The sequence below is a fragment of the Zophobas morio genome, unplaced genomic scaffold (genome assembly GCF_036711695.1).
Source record: "Zophobas morio isolate AGI-343-1 ecotype UQ-CSIRO unplaced genomic scaffold, CSIRO_AGI_Zmor_V1 ptg000020l, whole genome shotgun sequence".
NCBI lineage: Eukaryota > Metazoa > Arthropoda > Insecta > Coleoptera > Tenebrionidae > Zophobas > Zophobas morio.
In genome coordinates, this window is record NW_026972125.1 from 1225106 (window position 1) to 1243874 (window position 18769).

At 28.4% G+C, this 18769-nt stretch overlaps 3 protein-coding genes across 4 annotated transcripts; all 3 read left to right on the forward strand.

Annotated features, from left to right (window-relative positions):
- The first annotated feature begins 2162 nt into the window (after window positions 1-2162).
- LOC135131379 (alpha-tocopherol transfer protein-like) lies at window positions 2163-3801 on the forward strand. The gene is made up of 5 exons (XM_064059060.1): window positions 2163-2767; window positions 2830-2980; window positions 3038-3401; window positions 3449-3551; window positions 3599-3801. The coding sequence occupies exons 1-5, from the start codon at window positions 2602-2604 to the stop codon at window positions 3739-3741; spliced, it is 927 nt and encodes a 308-aa protein (XP_063915130.1). The 5' UTR covers window positions 2163-2601; the 3' UTR covers window positions 3742-3801.
- Window positions 3802-8861: 5060 nt separating this feature from the next.
- Window positions 8862-10584, forward strand: LOC135131549 (alpha-tocopherol transfer protein-like). Its single transcript, XM_064059347.1, has 5 exons — window positions 8862-9550; window positions 9613-9763; window positions 9821-10184; window positions 10232-10334; window positions 10382-10584. Exons 1-5 carry the CDS (start codon window positions 9385-9387, stop codon window positions 10522-10524), a joined length of 927 nt encoding a protein of 308 aa, XP_063915417.1. The 5' UTR covers window positions 8862-9384; the 3' UTR covers window positions 10525-10584.
- Window positions 10585-10615: 31 nt separating this feature from the next.
- Window positions 10616-18689, forward strand: LOC135131550 (alpha-tocopherol transfer protein-like). 2 transcript variants are annotated; one of them, XM_064059350.1, is made up of 7 exons: window positions 10616-10705; window positions 10763-10925; window positions 11023-11173; window positions 11223-11475; window positions 18151-18261; window positions 18316-18418; window positions 18474-18689. In XM_064059350.1, exons 2-7 carry the CDS (start codon window positions 10805-10807, stop codon window positions 18611-18613), a joined length of 879 nt encoding a protein of 292 aa, XP_063915420.1. In that variant the 5' UTR covers window positions 10616-10705; window positions 10763-10804; the 3' UTR covers window positions 18614-18689. The 2 variants fall into 2 exon arrangements, with proteins under 2 accessions (XP_063915420.1, XP_063915419.1); XM_064059349.1 differs by having other exon boundaries at window positions 10687-10925.
- Window positions 18690-18769: the final 80 nt, after the last annotated feature.

Consider the following 18769-nt stretch of genomic DNA (forward strand, 5'->3'; position numbering starts at 1 on the left):
TTTTTTTGTTTTTTCTTTTCTTTGATGTTTCCATTTGTCAGTTTTTCAATTTTTCAATATTTTCCAATTTTTAAAGTTTCAGATTTTTCAATTTTTTCTCGACATTTCTATCTTTTAATTTTTCGAATTTTTAAACTTTAGTTTTTCCGTTTTTCGGTTTTTCAATTTTTCAATTATTCACTTTAGCTAGATTTCGATGTCTAGTTTTTTTGATTGTTGAATTTCTCAAGTTCTCGATTTTTTTAATTTTAAATTTTTCGATTGTTGACTTTTCTATTTTCAATTTTTCCATTTCTCAATTTTTCAATTAATCGATTTTTTGATTTTCCCATTTCTCGATTTCTCGACTGATTAATTTTTCTATTTCTTGACTTTTTACTGTTTGGATTAAATTTTTTTATGTTTTCTTTTTTCGGATGTTTCTATTTGTCAGTTTTTCAATTTTCCGATATTTTTCAATTTTTAAAAGCTTAGGTTTTTCGATTTTTTCCCAACATTTTTAGTTTTTAATTTTTCAAATTTTTAAACTTTGGTTTTTTCGTTTTTCGGTTTTTGGATGTTCCAATTTTTCAATTATTCAATTTGGCTAAATTTCGTTGTTCGGATTTTTTATTGTTCAATTTCTCAAGTTCTCGATATTTTTTATTTTGAATTTTTCGGTTTTTAACTGTTCCATTTTCTATTTCGACTTATTTCGGTTCCTCAATTTTTGGATTTTTCGATTTCTCGATCTTTTGATGTTTCGATTTCTCGATGTTTCAGTTTTTGAACTTTTCTATGTTCCGATTTTTCGATTTTCCGACTTTGCAATCAATTTTGAATATTTCAATTATTGCTGTTTCTGAATTTTCAATTTTTCTATTTCTCAATTTTTCAATTAATCGATTTTTGATTTTCCCATTTCTCGACTAATCAATTTTTCTATTTCTTGAATTTTTACTGTTTGGATTTTTCAAATTTTCGGTTTTTATAGTTAAATTTTTTATTTTTTCTTGTTTTTTGAAGTTTCCATTTGTCAGTTTTTCAATTTTTCGATATTTTCCAATTTTTAAAGCTATAGATTTTTCGACTTTTTCTCGACAATTCTATCTTTTAATTTTTCGAATTTTTGAACTTTAGTTTTTCCGTTTTTCGATTTTTCGGTTTTTCGATTTTTCAATTATTCCGTTTAGCTAGATTTCGATGTTCGAATTTTTTTATTGTTGAATTTCTCAAGTTCTCAATTTTTTTAATTTTGAATTTTTCGATTGTTAACTTTTCTATTTTCAATTTTTCCATTTCTCAAATTTTCAATTAACTGATTTTTTGATTTTTCCATTTCTCGATTTCTCGACTGATTAATTTTTCTACTTCTTGATTTTTTACTGTTTGGATTAAAATTTTTCTTTTTTCTTTTTTATTAATGCTTCCATTTGTTAGTTTTTCAATTTTCCGATATTTTTCAATTTTGAAAAGTTTAGGTTTTTTGATTTTTTCCCGACATTTTTAGATTTTACTTTTTCAAATTTTTAATCTTTGGTTTTTTCGTTTTTCGGTTTTTGGATTTTCCATTGTTTCAATTATTCAATTTAGCTAGATTTTTTTAATTTTGAATTTTTCAATTTTAACTTTTCGATTTTCTATTCTGGCGTATTTCGATTTCTCAATTTTTCGATTTTTCAATTGTTTTCCCTTTTTCGATGCATCGATTTTTAACTTTTTCGTAATTTCAGTTTCGGGTTTTTTTAATAACCCAATTTTTTCAGTTTTTCGAATCTTCAGTTTTCCGATTTCTCAATTCTCGAATTTTAAATTTTGGATTTCCGATTTCTCGTCTTTTCGATTTTTCACTTCTTCGATATATGTATTTTTAAATTTTTTAAATTTTTATATTTTTAATTTGAATTTTACGTTCTTCGATTCGTCAATTTTTTCGATTTCACGATTTTTTTTATGTTTTTAAAATTTTTCGACTTTTCGATTTTAAGATTTCTCGAAATTTCAAATTTCCGTTAATTTAATTTTTCGAGTTTTTGATGTTTCAAGAAAATTTGCGACAATTTATTTAATTTAGTAGTAATTAGTAGTAATTTATTTATTTTTTCCAACAGACAATTGTCTATATAGAAACATATTCTGACAGAGTGGTACTACATTTACATACATAATAAAAAATAATAGAAAAAAATGAATATATAAACTAGAAAAACAAGTTAAAACCGTCGTATAAAAATACATGGAACATAACCCTTTTTACTTACCACCCTTATAAATCAAACTGGCTAACGTAAGCAACAAGAAAAACCGGTATAGATGTTCAGATCTTCTCAGACTTTCGCCAAATGGAACCCATAAATAAATTTCTCAAAATATGCAAAAATGCAATAAGTAATGAGATGGCCGGCCGGATCGCCAGACCTAAACCCTATCGAAAATCTTTGTCACATTCTGGTTGATGAAGTAACAACGCCGTATAATTAAATCAATTAAAATATGAATCCTCAAAACAATAGGAAAAAATGGTGGCAAAACCCATTAATAACAATTATACAGCCTTGCTTATAAAAACAACGTCATTAGTCGCAATTTTTCCAAAGCGCCCACGTCAAGGCCGCAGACTTAATGCATGCATCACCATTCAGTAGTGTTGTTGCACCCGAACCAACCATGTCTTTTAAGTGCATCGACGTTCAAAAACTGTACGAAAAAGACAAGAACGTCAGAAAATCAGACGTGGATATTTTAACAGAATGGTTGAAAAAGCAGCCACATTTACCAGAAATGGAAGGTGATTATTAACATTTAAGTCCCATTAAAACAAAACCTGAATTGTGCAAAATATTTTACCAGAAATGCAAGTAGCCGCCTTTCTCCACAGTTGCTACTACCAGATAGAAAGAGCCAAAATCACCATCGACAACTACTTTACCATGAAAACTCACCACCCGGAATTATTTACGACTTTGAATGAAACCCAGCTGCGAAAATCGATGTCCGCGGTGTAGGTTTTCAAAAAAACAAACACCGCAACACTAAAAATTCAATAATCATGTTCTAGTTTCGTTAAGGTCCTACCAAAAACTACTCCTGAAGGCTACGTCGTCTTTTTGTTAAAACTGCTGGATTTTAAAGCCGACTATTTCAACTTTTTTGATCAGGTGTGTGTGATTAACATGGTTTCGACGCTCTATCTTCATCAGAATGGGTTTGAAACAGGCGCGGTGATAGTGTTTGACTCGAAAGGATTCACTTTAAGTCACTTAGCGAAATTTAACTTCAGTGCGTTGAAACATGCGGTGGATCACCTCCAGGAGGGTGCCCCAGTTAGGGTTAAAAGTGTGCACTTCATAAACGTGGTCCCCGTTCTCGACAAAGTCATGAGTTTGATCAAACCCTTGTTAAGGGGTGAAGTTTTCAACATGGTAAAGTTAAAATCACGCGCTGTGGAAATTTTAACGTGTTTTCGTAGCTACAACTACATCCGTCTATGGAATCGTTCCACAAACACATACCGAAGGAATGCATGCCTGAAGACTACGGAGGGGGGGTTTCGTCGTGCCAGAAGCTACAAGGTCGGTACTAACAATCGAAATTCGGTAACAACTTCCGGGTGTTCTAGACGAAAATTTGGAAAACTGTCTGAAGAGTTACGATTTTTTCCAATGGCATGAGTCGCAAAGGGTCGACGAGATGAAGCGAGTCGGAAAGTGTGCCAGTTCCTTCGGGATCCACGGGACTTTCAAAAAATTGAATATCGATTAGGGTCTGTGTTAGCTGTGAATTGTGTTCAATGTTTAAATTTCCCAATTTTTCATCATTTTACTTTTGAGATTTTTTTCAATTTCCCCACTTTTCAGTTTTTCAATTCTTCAATCTTCCAAATTTTGAATTTTTCATTTCTCGATTTCTCGGTTTTTAGAACTTTGAATTTTTGATTTTTCCAATTTTTCAATTTTTCGATTTAGCTAGATTTCGATGTTTCGACTTTTTGATTGTTCAATTTCCCTACCAATTTCTGGATTATTTTTAATTTTAAATTTTTCAATTTTTAACTTGGCAATTTTTCGATTTCTCAGTTTTTGGATCTTTATCGACTTTCCGATTTTTTGATATCTGGATGTTTCAATTTTTAAATTTTCTTCGTGTTCTCGGTTTTTCGACTTTTCAGCTTATTGATTTTTCGATTTTCTAATTTTTCGACGTTTCGAGTTCCCAATTTTTCGTCATTTAAGTTTTGGGATTTTTTCAATTTGTCGATTTTTCAATTTTTGACGTCTTTAAATTTTCAATTTTTTGATTTCTCAAGTTCTCAGTTAAACAATTTCACTAGTTCGTATATTCTTCAATTTTTCGATTTTTTCAATTTCCGATTTCTCAATGTTCTGATTTTTTTCTGATACGATTTTTCAATTTTTCGATTCATCAATTACTCGATTTTTCAATTTTTCAATTTTTGACGTTTCTAAATTTTCAACTTTTCGTTTTTTGATTTTTAATTTTTTTATTTTTTCGATTCTTTGATGTTTCGACTTGTCAGTTTTTCAATTTTTCGATATTTATCAGTTTTTAAAATGTTAGATTTTTCGATTTCTCGTTTTCTCGATATTTCAATTTTTTAATTATTCGAATTTTTAAACCTTATATTTTTCTTGATGTTTCGATTTCTCGATCTTTCGATTTTTCAACCTCTAGGTTTTAGTTTTTTGGTTTTTAAATTTTTCGTTTTTCAGGCTTCTTGATTTTTCAATTTTTGGATTTAGCTAGATTTCGATCGTTTTTTTCGATTTTTCCATTTTTCGATTTTTGAATTTTAAATTTTTTATATTTTCGGTTTTTTGATATTTTTCAACATTTAAAATTTTAGACTTTTCAAGTTTTCGATGTTTCGAATTTTTTTAATTTAAAATTTTTCAGTTTTCGATTTTTCGATTTTGGCCTATTTCTATGATTCAATTTTTCAATTTTTCGACTTCTACACTTTTCGATTTCTCCATTTTTAGATGATTCGTTTTCTCGACTTTTTAATTTTTAAATTTTTCTGTTCCGATTTTTTCGTCATTTCAATTTTAAATTTTTCAATTTTCTAATGCTTGAATTCCTCATTTTTTTTATATTCCAATTTTTCAAATTTTAAATTTTATATTTTTCAGTTTTCTATTTCTCGACTTTTCGGTATTTTAGCTTCGGGTTTTCCAGCTTTTGTATTCTTCGATTTTTCGATTATTCAAACGATTTTTGATTTTTCCATTTTTTGATTTTAAGAATATTGGGATTTTAAATTTTTCTTTCATTTTGCAATTTTTTGGTATTTCAGTTTTGAGGTTTTTCAATATTTCGATTTTTCGATATTTTTAAAATTTTCGATTTTTCGATTTCTCGATATTTCAATTTTTTAATTTTTCGAATTTTTAAGGTTTAGATTTTTCAATTTCGTTATGTTTCGATTTTTCGACCTCTCGGTTTTAGATTTTTCGATTTTTCAATTTTTCGATTTAGCAAAAACTAGATATTTCGATTTTTTGATTGTTCAATTTTCCTATCAATTTCTGTATTATTTTATTTTTATTTTAAATTTTTCAATTTTTAAATTGTCGGTTTTGGCCTATTTCGATTTCTCAATTTTGGAATTTTTCGACTTCTCGACTTTCCGATTTCTTGATATATCGATGTTTCAGTTTTTAAATTTTCCGATGTTTCAACTCTTCGATTTCTCGGATTTTCGACTGTTCAGCTTTTTAAATTTTCGATTTTCTAATTTTTCGATGTTTCAATTTTTCAGTTTTTCTATTTCCCAATTTTTCATCATTTCGGTTTTGAGGTTTTTTCAATTTCCCCATTTTTCAGTTTTTCAATTCTTCAATCTTCCAAATTTTGAATTTTTCATTTCTCGATTTCTCGGTATTTAGATTTTTGAATTTTTGATTCTTTCGATTTTTTGATTTTTCAATATTTCTATTTTCCAATTTTTCTATTTTTCGATTTAGCTAGATTTCGATGTTTCGACTTTTTGATTGTTCAATTTCCCTATCAATTTCTGGATTATTTTTAATTTAAAATTTTTCCATTTTTAACTTGGCAATTTTTCGATTTTGGCTTACTTCGATTTCTCAGTTTTTGGATCTTTCGACTTCTCGACTTTTCGATTTCTTGATATCTCGATGTTTCAATTTTTAAATTTTCTGGTGTTTCAACCCTTCGATTTCTAGGTTTTTCGTCATTTCAGTTTTGGGTTTTTTTCAATTTCTCGATTTCTCAGTTTTTCAACTTTTCAATTTCCCGATTTTTCAATTTCTAACGTTTTTAAATTTTCAATTTTTTGATTTCTCAATTTCTCGATTAAACAATTTTTTAATTTTCCTATTTTTCAATTAATAATAATAACAATAATAATAATAATAATAATATATTTTTTTATTTTTAATTTTTCAATTTCTCGATTTTCTACTTTTTCGATTTTTCAGTTTTTCGGTTTTTACATTTTAAATGTTTTTTCTCGACTGTTTGATATTTCGATTTATCAGTTTTATTTCAATTCTTGGATATTTTTCAATTTTAAAAATTTTAAATTTCTGGATTTTTCGTCATTTCAGAAATGGATTTTTTCAATTTCCCTTTTTTTTTAGTTTTTCAAGTTTTCAATTTTCCGATTTTCCAATTTTTCTATTTTTCGATTTAGCTTAACTTCGATGTTTCGATTTTTTGATTGTTCAATTTTTCGAACAATTAAATTTTTTTTTTAATTTAAAATTTTTCAATTTTCTACTTTTTCGATTTTTCAGTTTTCCGGTTTTTATATTTTAAATGTCTTTTTTTTGGATTTTTTGATGTTTCGATTTGTGAGTTTTCCAATTCTTCAATACTTTTCAATTTTTAAAATTTTAAATTTCTGGATTTTTCGACATTTCTATTTTAAAAATTTTAATTTTTCGAATTTTTAAACTTTGTATAGTTTATTGATGTTTCGTTTTCCCGATCTTTCGATTTTTCGACCTACCCGTTTTAGACTTTTCGGTTTTAAGTTCTTCGAATTTTAAATTTTTCAGTTTTTCGATTTACCTAGACTTCGATTTACGATTCTCGATTTTTTTTATTTTAACTTCTCGATTTTGAATTTTTTAACTTTTCAACTTTTCGGTTTCTAGATATTTCGACCTTTTGATGTTTCGATTTCTCGATGTTTCAGTTTTTAAATTTCCCGATGTTTCAATTCTTTGATTTCCCGATTTTTTCGGCTTTTCGAAGTTTTAATTTTTCGATTTTCCAATGTTTACTCATTTCAGCTTTGGAGTTTTTTCAATTTCTCGATTTTTCAGTTTTTCGATTCTTCAATTTTCCGATATTTAAATTTTGGATTTTTCAATTATACAATTTTCCAATTTTTGATGTTATGATTTATTTCAGTTTTTCAAGAAAACATGTTTTAGTTTAATTTGTGTTTCACCGTCACGTCTACAGGTTGTGTTATGGCTATTTGTCTTAAATTACAAGTACTATACAAGGTGTTCATTTTATCTGTTCACGCCTGATAATTTTTGCATAGGCAACATATTATACACCTCAGAGCCGGCTTCGTCCAATTTATTTTTTTTTTAATAAGCAGTCATAACAATCACAGAAAAACAATAATAAAGATTTCAATGCCAAATAATGATAAAATAAAAAAAAATAATACTCATTTTATTTAATAATGCCATAACAGGCATGCAGTCGTCACATTTTCGACAACGAGGGAAGTACTGTATAAACTCTTTAGATCAATTTTTAATTTTAAAATGTTCAGTTCTTAACATTTCGATTTTTCGATTTTGGTCTATTTCGATTTTTCGATTTGTTGATCTTTTGATGATTCAATTTCTCGATTTGTTAATTTTTAAATTTTTAGATATTTCTATTTTTCGATGTTCCTATTCCAAATTTTTCGTCATTTCCGTTTTGGAAGTTTTGTATTTCTGGATTTTTCAGTTTTTCGATTCTTCAATTATCCGATTTTTGAATTTTTCGATTTTTGACATATTTTTTCCTTTACTGATTTCTCAATGTCTCGACTTTTCAGTGTTTCGGTTTTTCCATTTTTCTATCGTTTAATTTTTAGATTCCTCAGGTTTTTGGCTTTTCAGTTTTTCGATTTTGCGAGCTTTCGACTTTTGGATGTTTTTGATTTTTCGATCTTTAATGTTTGGTTTTTAAATTTTCGATTTCGGCTTATTTTGGTTTATCGATTTTTCGATTATCCAACTTTGCGATCAGTTTTCAATTTTTCAATTTTTGGTGTTTCTAAATTTTTCAAGTTTCTATTTCTCAATTTTTCAATTAAATGATTTTTGATTTTCCCATTTCTCGATTTCTCGACTAACCAATTTTTCTATTTCTGATTTTTTACTGTTTGGATTTTTGAATTTTTCGGGTTTTAATTTTTTTTTTTTATGTTTTCTTTTTTTGGTGTTTCCATTTGTCAGTTTTTGAAGTTTTCTATATTATCCAATTTTTAAAATTTTACATTTTTCGATTTTTCGGTTTTTCGATTCTTCAATTTTCCGATTTCTCAATTTTCAATTTTTCAAATTTTGGACTTTCGATTTCAGTTTTTTAATTTTTGAGTTTTAGATTTTCAAATTTTTAAATTTTTCTATTATTTGATGTTTCGATTTCTCGCCTTTCAATTTTTCAATTCTTCAATTTTTTTTCTTCGATATATTATTATGTATTTTTAAATTTTTTGAATTTTTATATTTTTAAATTAAATTTTACGTTTTTCGATTGTTCAGTTTTTTTCGATTTCACGATTTTTGGTGTTTCTATTTCTTGACATCTCGGTTTTTAAAATTCTTCAACTTTTCGATTTTAAGATTTCTCGAAATTCAAGTTTTCTACAATTTAATGTTTGGATTTTTTGATGCTTCAAAGAAATTTGCGACAGTTTTGATTCGTGGAGATTTTGATTCTTTATTTCAAAACAAAAACAAGTTAAAACCGTCGTATAAAAAAATATGCAATATAACCCTTTTTACTTGCCAGTATCAGACATGAAATATTGTATACTCAGTCGACATATACCTAGCTAAACTTTTAAGACAAACCGCCCTTATAAATCAAACTGGCTAATGTAAACAACAAGAAAAACCGGTTTCAGACTCTCGCCAAATGAAAACCATAAATAAATTTGTCAGAATATACAGAAGTAATGAGATGGCCGGCCAGGTCGCCAGACCTAAACCCTATCGAAAACCTTTGTCACATTCTGTTTGATGAAGTAGCAAAGCCGTATAATTAAATCAATTAAAATATGAATCCCAAAAACAATAGGAACAAAAAAACCCATTAATAATAATTATGCAGCCTTGTTTATAAAAACAACGTCATTAGTCGCAATTTTTCCAAAGCGCCCACGTCAAGGCTGCAGACTTAATGCATGCATCACCATTCAGTAGTGTTGTTGCACCCGACCCAACCATGTCTTTTAAGTGCATCGATGTTCAAAAACTCTACGAAAAAGACAAAAACATCAGAAAATCAGACGTGGAAATTTTAACAGAATGGTTAAAAAAGCAGCCACATTTACCAGAAATGGAAGGTGATTATTAACATTTAAGTCCCATTAAAACAAAACCTGAATTGTGCAAAATATTTTACCAGAAATGCAAGTAGTCGCCTTTCTCCACAGTTGCTACTACCAGATAGAAAGAGCCAAAATCACCATCGACAACTACTTTACCATGAAAACTCACCACCCGGAATTATTTACGACTTTGAATGAAACCCAGCTGCGAAAATCGATGTCCGCGGTGTAGGTTTTCAAAAAAACAAACACCGCAACACTAAAAATTCAATAATCATGTTCTAGTTTCGTTAAGGTCCTACCAAAAACTACTCCTGAAGGCTACGTCGTCTTTTTGTTAAAACTGCTGGATTTTAAAGCCGACTATTTCAACTTTTTTGATCAGGTGTGTGTGATTAACATGGTTTCGACGCTCTATCTTCATCAGAATGGGTTTGAAACAGGCGCGGTGATAGTGTTTGACTCGAAAGGATTCACTTTAAGTCACTTAGCGAAATTTAACTTCAGTGCGTTGAAACATGCGGTGGATCACCTCCAGGAGGGTGCCCCAGTTAGGGTTAAAAGTGTGCACTTCATAAACGTGGTCCCCGTTCTCGACAAAGTCATGAGTTTGATCAAACCCTTGTTAAGGGGCGAAGTTTTCAACATGGTAAAATTAAAATCACGCGCTGTGGAAATTTTAACGTGTTTTCGTAGCTACAACTACATCCGTCTATGGAATCGTTCCACAAACACATACCGAAGGAATGCATGCCCGAAGACTACGGAGGGGGGGTTTCACCGTGCCAGAAGCTACAAGGTCGGTACTAACAATCGAAATTCGGTAACAACTTCCGGGTGTTCTAGACGAAAACTTGGAAAACTGTTTGAAGAGTTACGATTTTTTCCAATGGCATGAGTCGCAAAGGGTCGACGAGATGAAGCGAGTCGGAAAGTGTGCCAGTTCCTTCGGGATCGAGGGGACTTTCAAAAAATTGAATATTGATTAGGGTCTGTGTTAGCTACGAGTTGTGTAAAAATATTAAAATACAATGTGTAATTATGTGAAACTTGATGAGAAAAAATAACCTTGGGGGTTTAGCCCGGTCCTCACCTAGTTCGTTAATTCCAACTGGTTTGTTATTTAACATATGATTTGAGTGACGCTCCAACAAGGACTTTCTCTTAGACGTGAGTGTAATATATTTTTTCTCTCTTGTGCACATTTTACCGGTTTTTGGAAGCCAGTTTTATTCAGTACATAAAACCGCGACAATCGAAGTACCCGCGATGTGCCCAATAATGCGTGATGTTGACGAAATTTACGCAAAAGATAAACGAATCAAACGCGAAGATGTGCGAATTTTGAAAGAGTGGTTACAGAAGCAGGAACATCTACCACAATTAACAGGTACTCCTATTTTTTTATGTATTTATTTTGTTACAGCAACTAAAACACGAAAATACGGATCACCCGCTTTGTCATTCGCTTATTGTCACTTTTTTAGAATCACAAATAATCATATTTCTTCATAGTTGCTTCTACAGCATCGAACAAACTAAAACCAACATTGATCATTTTTGCTCGAGACGTAGTCTGTACCATTATTGCTTCAGACACTTAGACGAAGAGGAACTGCGGACGAATTCTTCGGTTGCGTAAGTACGATTTGTGTTTTTGAGGTATGTTTTGAAACGAAATTTTTAGCTTTATCGGTGTCCTTCCCAAGCCTACTCCTCAAGGGTACGCTATCCTTCTGTCAAAATTGGTTGATCTTGCACCAGAAAAGTACGATTTTGCTAAATTGACAAGAATGCTGGATATGGTTGCCTCGCTGTATGTCAACGAGCATGCTCCTCTTGAGGGCGTCGTGATAGTTTATGACACGAAAGGCTGCAGTCTTGGTCATGTGACTAGATTAAATTTCGATGTTATGAAACATTCGACAGACCAACTACGGGTAATTTACGCGCTCTTTTTAGATTAATTTTTTTTTTATTTCGTTGTGATTGAATGCCCGTGGGCAGTATAATCTGATAATAACGTTTCATGTTTCATTTTAAATTCATTTAAATATGCCAGGTCAAAATAACTACGGCAACGGGTGTTATATCACGTAACTTTACATAACATTGTGTGATGTAATGCCCGTAGACATTATGGCCCACTTAATATCTCTCTAGGGTTTTTGGTTTTACCCAATATACATACAAAATTTGACAATAATCAGTCCAGTAATCTCGACGATTACAATACTTCCTTAGCTTGCGCTCAAAAAGTAAAAAGTTTAACGGGTTTCATATAATAATAGAGTAACAGACGTTGTTTCTTTTATATAATGTAAGAGGGGCTTCCCAGGAACGGGTTCATGTCACAACAGGTCACTTAGAGTCGTGAAGGAAATGACCCAGATTTCGATTTTCTCATAGATGCAATCGTATTTTCATAAGAAATTTGAACTCACCGTTGTAAAAATGATTATGGAAATATTGTAATTATTATAGTCGTAAAGTGCATCTATTTTTAGTTTAGTTAATGAAGTGATTATTTATTTCAGCCTGTCAAATACTAATAAACACGTTTGTGCGTCATGCAGACATTGTTTTTGTTCCTAGAAATTCTGTGGTTTATTTTTATATAAAACTATCATAGCTTAGCAGCAATTGTTAAATTCTCTAATTTTTTTACAGACATCAATAAACCACATTTAGTAATTTATATGCAAAAACAAAGATATTTTGATTTTTTTTAATTTTTCGACTTTTCAAATTTTCAATTTTTCGATTTCCCAATTTTTAATCATTTCGGTTTCGTGATTTTTTCCATTTCTCGATTTGTCGGTTTTTAGATTTTTGAATTTATGATTTTTTCAATTTTTTGATTTTTCGATATTTCGATTTTCCAATTTTTTTTGTTTCGATTTAACAAGATTCCGATGTTTCGATTTTTTGATTGTTTAATCCCTCGATCAATTTCTATATTTTTTTTTATTTCAAAATTTTCAATCTTTAACATCAATTTTGGCCTATTTCGATGTCTCAATTTTTGGATTTTTCGACTTCTCGACTTTTTGATTTCTTGATATGATTCATTTTTTTAATTTTCCGGTGTTTCAATTTTGCTATTTCGCAATTTTTGAATTTTCAAATTTTTAATTTTTTAATTTTTTAATTTTTAGATTTTGCAACTTTCAATTTCTTTCAATTTTTCCACTCTTCAATTTTTGGATTTTCCAAGTTTTCAATTCTTCAATTTTTGATGTTTCTAAATTTCCAATTTTTCGATTTGTCAATACATATTTCTATTTTTCAGTTTTTCGAATATTTAAATTTTAGATTTTTCCATTTTTCAATTTCTCGATATAACTAGAATTCGATTTAAATTTCGGATTTTTCGATTTATTGATTTTTCGATTTTTCAACTTTCCGATTTTTTTTTTACACTTTTAAATTTTTGATTTTTTGGTGTTTGGATTTCTTGATTTTGGCTCAATTTTCCGATGCTTTTGACGTTTCAAAATTTTCAATTTTTCTCAATTTCTCGATTAAACGACTTTTTGATTTTCCCATTTCACGACTTCTCGACTTTTCAACTTTTTGATTTCTCAATTTTTAACTTTTTCAACTTCTTGATTTTTCACTTTTCCGATTTTTTAATTTTTCGGTTTTTAAATTTTCATGTTTGTATTTTTTTGATTTTTTGATATTTCGGTTTTTCAGTTTTTCAATTCTTCGATATTCTTCGATTTTTAAAATTTCAGATTTTTACATTTTTCAATTTTCCGATTTTCCGATTTTTGGATTTTACGATTGTTCAATTTTCCGATTTCTGAATTTTTCGATTTTTAAAATTTTGGATTCGATTGCTCGATTTCTTGGTTTTTCGATTTTTTGAGTTTTTGATTTTTCATTTTTTAGATTTTAAAATTTCAATTTTTCAATTATTCAGTTCTGGGTTTTATAAGTTTTTATATTTTCTTCGATTTTTTAAATTTGCAATTTCTCGATTTTTTCCTATCTCGATTTCTCAATATTCCGATGCTTCAGGTTTACGAATTTTGAATGTTTCGACTTTCCAATTTTTCAATTTTTGACGTTCCTAAATTTTCAATTTTTCGATTTCTCAATTTCTCGATTAAACGATTTTTTGATTTTCCAACTTCTTGATTTCCCGACTTTTCAATTTTTCAATTTTTCGATTTTTTCTTTTTTCCGTTTTTCAGTTTTTCGAGTTTTCACTTTCAAATGTTTTATTTTTCCATTTTTGATGTTTCGATTTGTCAGTTTTCTCGATTTTTTAGTTCTTCGATACTTCAGTTTTTCGTTTTTCAATTTTTCGAATTTTTATATATTTGATTTTAAATTCTTTTGATTTCTCAATTTTTCGATTTTTTAAAAAATTTTATTTTTCGATTTTTCATATTTTGCGGTTTTCGAAAAAATAAAATATTTAAAATGTAAAAACAGAAAAACAACTGAAAAATCGAAACATCGGAAAATTAGCAAATCGAAAAATCAAGAAGTTGACTAGTCGAAAAATCGAAAAACCAAGAAATCGAAAAATCCGAAATTTCAATTCTTCAATTTTCCGATTTTTTAATTTTTCAATTTTTGACGTTTCTAAATTTTCAATTTTTCGATAAATTAAATTTTCAATTGTTTAAATTTTTCAACTTTCGGCTTCTCGGTTTTTCGATATTTCAGTTCTGGGTTTTACTGATTTTTATATTTTTCGATTTTCCAATTTTCAATTTTTAACGTCTCTAAATTTTCAATTTTTCGATTTCACATTTTCTCGCTTAAACCTTTTTAATTTTCGTTATTTTACGTTTTCGGTTTAGCTAGATTTTAATGTTTCGGCTTTCTGATTGTTCAATATTTCGATCAATTTCTGTTTTTTTTTAATTTTAAATTTTCCAATTTTTAAATTGTTGATTTTTCGATTTTGACCTATTTCGATTTTGACCTATTTCGATTTTGACCTATATCGATTTTGACCTATTTCGATTTTGACCTATTTCGATTTCTAAATTTTTGGATTTTGCGACTTTTCGACTTTCCGATTTCTTGATATCTCGATGTTTTCGTTTTTAAATTTTTCGATGTTTCAATTTTTCGGTTTCTCGGTTTTTTGAGTTATCAACTTTTCAGATTTTTGATTTTTCGATTTTCTAATTTTTCAAAGTTTCGATTTTTCAGTTTTTTGATTTTCCATCATTTCCGTTTTGGAATTTTTTCAATTTCTCGATTTTCCAGGTTTTCAATTCTTCAATTTTCCGATATTTTGATTTTTCAATATTCCAAGTTTTGACTTTTCCATTTCTGGATTTTTCGGTTTTTAGATCTATGAATTTTCGATTTTCCAATTTTTCTATTTTTCGATTTAGCTAAATTTCGATGTTTCATTTCAGTTTTGGGATTTCTTCAATTTCATGAATTTTCAGTTTTTCAATTCTTCTATTTTCCCATTTTTTAATTTTTCAATTTTTGACGTTCCTAAATTTTCCATTTTTCGATTTCTCAATTCCTTGTTTAAACAATTTTTTTATTTTCTTTTTTCTTAATTTCCCGACTTAATTTCACGACTTAATAATAATAATAATTTTTTTTTTTGGATTTTTAATTTTTCAATTTCTCGAATTTTTACTTTTTGATTTTTCAGTTTTTCGGTTTTTACATTTTAAATGTTATTTTTTCGATTTCTTGATGTTTCCATTTCTCGATCTTTCGATTTTTCGATCTTTTGGTTCTAGATTTTTCGGTTTTTACATTTTCAATTTTTGGATTTCCAAATTTTCATCATTTTGGTTTTGAGATTTTTTTTAATTACTCGATTTTTCAATCTTTCAATTCTACAATTTTCCGATTTTTTAATGTTTCAGTTTTCCAAATTTTGAATTTTTGATTTTTCAATTTTTCGATTTTTGGATTTTAAATGTTTTATTTTTTCCATTTTTTTGAAGTTTCGTTTTGTCAGTTTTTCAATTCTTCGTTATTTTTCAATTTTTAAAATTTCAGAATTTTCGATGTTCCTATTTTTTAATTTTTTCAATTTTTTAACTTTACATTTGTCAGTTTCTTGATATTTCGATTTCTCGATCTTTTAAATTTTCGCCCTTTCGGTTTTAGATTTTTCGGCTTTTAGATTTTTCGATTTTTTGATTTTTCGGTTTGTCAAGTTTTCAATTTTTCAATATTTTTTTTCGATATAGCTAGATTTCGATTTTTTGAGTATCGAATTTCTCGCTCAATTTCTGGATTATTTTTAATTTAACATTTCTCTATTTTTAACTTCTTGATTTTTCGATTTTGACCTACATATTTCGATTTCTCATTTTTTTTAATTTTTCGACTTCTCGACTTTTCGATTTCTTGATATCTCGATGTGTCAGTTTTTAAATTTTTCGATTCCTTGGTTTTTCGATTTTTCGACTATTCAACTTCTTGATTTTTCGATTTGCTAATTTTCCGATTTTGCAGTTGTTTTTCTGTTTTTACATTTTAAATATTTTATTTTTTCGATTTTTTGATGTTCCGATTTGTCAGTTTTTCTATTCTTCGATACTTTTCAATTTAAAAATTTTAGATTTCTGGATTTTTCGATATTTCAATTTTTCGAATTTTAAATTTTACATTTGTCTTGGTGTTGTATCTTGATGTTTAGATTTCTCGATCTTTCGATTTTTCAACCTCTTGGTTTTAGGGTTTTTGCTTTTTAGATATTTCGATTTTTTGCAGTGTCCAATTTGTCAATTAATTTCTGGATATTTTTTAATTTTAAATTTTTCAATTTTTTGCTTTTCGAATTTCGATTTCGGCCTATTTCGATATCTCAATTTTTAGATTTTTCGACTTCTCGGCTTTTTGATTTCTTGATATTTCGATGTTTCAATTTCTAAATTTTCCGATGTTTCAATTTTTCGATATTTTAATTTTTAAATTTTAGATTTTTCAATTTTTGATTTCTCGATTTATCGATATTTCAGTTCAAGGTTTTACCAGTTTTTATATTGTTCGATTTTTCAAATTTTCGATTTCTCTATTTTTTCCTTTCTGCATTTCTCAATTTTTCAACTCTTCAATTTTTGGATTTTCCAATTTTCCAATTTTTCGATTTGTCAAGTTCTCGGTTAAACGATTTTTTGATTTTCCCATTTCTTGTTTACCAGAATTTTCAATTAATAATGATAATAATGATTATAATTTCTTTTGGTTTTTATTTTTAGATTTCTCAATTTTTCAGTTTTTCGGTTTTTACATTTTAATTAATGTTTTATTGTTTCGCTTTTTTGATGTTTCGATTTGTCAGTTTTTAAAATTTTACATTTTCGGATTTTTCGATATTTCTATTTTATAATTTTTCGAATTTCCAAACTTTACATTTTTGTCAATTTCTTAATGTTTCGATTTTTCGACTCCCGGTTTTAGATTTTCCGAGTTTCCATTTTTTTTTTCGATTTGGCTAGATTTTTTATTGTTCAGTGCCTCGATCAATTTCTATTTTTTTTAATTTTAAATTTTTCAATTTTTAACTTTTCGACTTCTCGGGTTCTCGATTTCTTGATATTTCGAAGTTTCATTTTCAAATTTTCCGATGTTTCAATTTTTCGATTTTCAGCTTTTTGATTTTTCGATGTTTCGATTTTTTTTTCAGTTTTTCAATTTCCCAATTTTTCATCATTTCGGTTTTAGGCTTTTCTCAATTTCTCGGTTTTTCAATTTTCCGATTTTTTAAATTTTTTAATTATCCAAATTTTGAATTTTCCATTTCTCGATTTTTTAGGTTTTTAATTTTTGAATTTTTCAATTTATTGATGATTCGATTTCCCGATATTTCGATTCTTCAATTTTTCGATATTTCTATTTTTCCGTTTTTCGAATTTTTGAATATTTTTGATTTTTAAGTTTCTTGATTTCTTAATTTTTCCATTTTTTTAATTTTACGTTCTTCGATTTTTCATTTTTTCGATTTTATGATATTTTGACATCAATTTTTCGATTTTTCAGGTCTTCGATTTCTCAATTTTTGAACATTTCAATGAATTTTTCAATTTTTTTGTGTTTCAATTTTTCGATTTTTGGAAATTTCGGTTGATCTTGCAACTTTTTAAGGGAACTATTGGCACTGAACAAATTTGACAATAATCGGTCCAGTAGTCTCGGAGATTATTTGTCTAATAAAAATTGGGACAGACGGACGGACGGACAGAGAGACGGAAACGCGACACCTATTTTTTCGTACTCTAGTTGTCATGACGTTTACAATACTTACTTCCTGTTGTTATTATTAATACTTAAATTTTTATCCCTAGAAATATTGTTGTTTATAATTAATAAACCACCTTTAGTAATTTATACGCAAACACAAAAATATTTATGATTTTAGTTTGTTTTTGATTTAAACTTCGAAAAAGTTTGGTTAGGTATGCAACTAGTAATACACATAATGTGTACATTTCGCCTAATTTTATTATTTTTTTCAATGTAATGTACACAGAGGTCACAGATTAATTAAATGTGCGTTACTACAATAATAATAACAATAATACCAGTAATAATAAGGTTTAGGAAGTAAAAATAAAGTTCACAAAATCAAATCTTCGAAATAAACTTCAACCAATTTTTTTTAATTGCAGGATGGTACACCGGTCAGAATCAAAGGAATCCACTTCATCAACGCCATGCCTGTGGTAGACAAACTCGTGGGTTTAGTGAAGCCATTCCTTAACGACGAACTTTACAGTCTAGTATGTCAATAGTTATTACCATTTTTTAGCCACTCTACGATTTCTTCTTTTAAGATGAATGTCCATTCTTCACTAAACACGTTTTACAAATACGTGCCTCAGGAGTGTTTACCTGAAGAATATGGGGGAGATTTGCCTTCGTGTCAGAGTTTACGAGGTTCGTTAAAAAAACAACAAACATATTTTTTATTTTTTATTATTTTTATTTTTAGAAGAAAATCTCAGCCACATGTTAAACAACTACGCCTTTTTCGAATGGCACGATTCTCTCTTAGTCGATGAATCCAGAAGGCTGAAGAAATCGACCAGTTTCGGGATTGATGGAACCTTCAAGACGCTGGAAATTGATTGAGTCGACGTTTAACTTGTTATACTGAGATGTGTAAAACCCTATTGTTAAACACCAATAAATTTATTTCTATTACGTATCTTGATGTTCTGTTTCCCGGGAACTCCCAGTATCTGAAACACATATAAAATCGCATTACATAAGTAGGTAGTTCTGAAT

Coding starts and splice junctions, on each gene's coding strand:
- LOC135131379 (XM_064059060.1), top strand. CDS start 2,602: ATGCATGCATCACCATTCAGTAGTGTTGTTGCACCCGAACCAACCATG. Junction 2,981..3,037: donor CGAAAATCGATGTCCGCGGT/GTAGGTTTTCAA, acceptor ATCATGTTCTAG/TTTCGTTAAGGTCCTACCAA. Junction 3,552..3,598: donor GTCGTGCCAGAAGCTACAAG/GTCGGTACTAAC, acceptor CGGGTGTTCTAG/ACGAAAATTTGGAAAACTGT.
- LOC135131550 (XM_064059350.1), top strand. CDS start 10,805: ATGTGCCCAATAATGCGTGATGTTGACGAAATTTACGCAAAAGATAAA. Junction 10,926..11,022: donor ACATCTACCACAATTAACAG/GTACTCCTATTT, acceptor TCACTTTTTTAG/AATCACAAATAATCATATTT. Junction 18,419..18,473: donor TTCGTGTCAGAGTTTACGAG/GTTCGTTAAAAA, acceptor TTTTATTTTTAG/AAGAAAATCTCAGCCACATG.
- LOC135131549 (XM_064059347.1), top strand. CDS start 9,385: ATGCATGCATCACCATTCAGTAGTGTTGTTGCACCCGACCCAACCATG. Junction 9,764..9,820: donor CGAAAATCGATGTCCGCGGT/GTAGGTTTTCAA, acceptor ATCATGTTCTAG/TTTCGTTAAGGTCCTACCAA. Junction 10,335..10,381: donor ACCGTGCCAGAAGCTACAAG/GTCGGTACTAAC, acceptor CGGGTGTTCTAG/ACGAAAACTTGGAAAACTGT.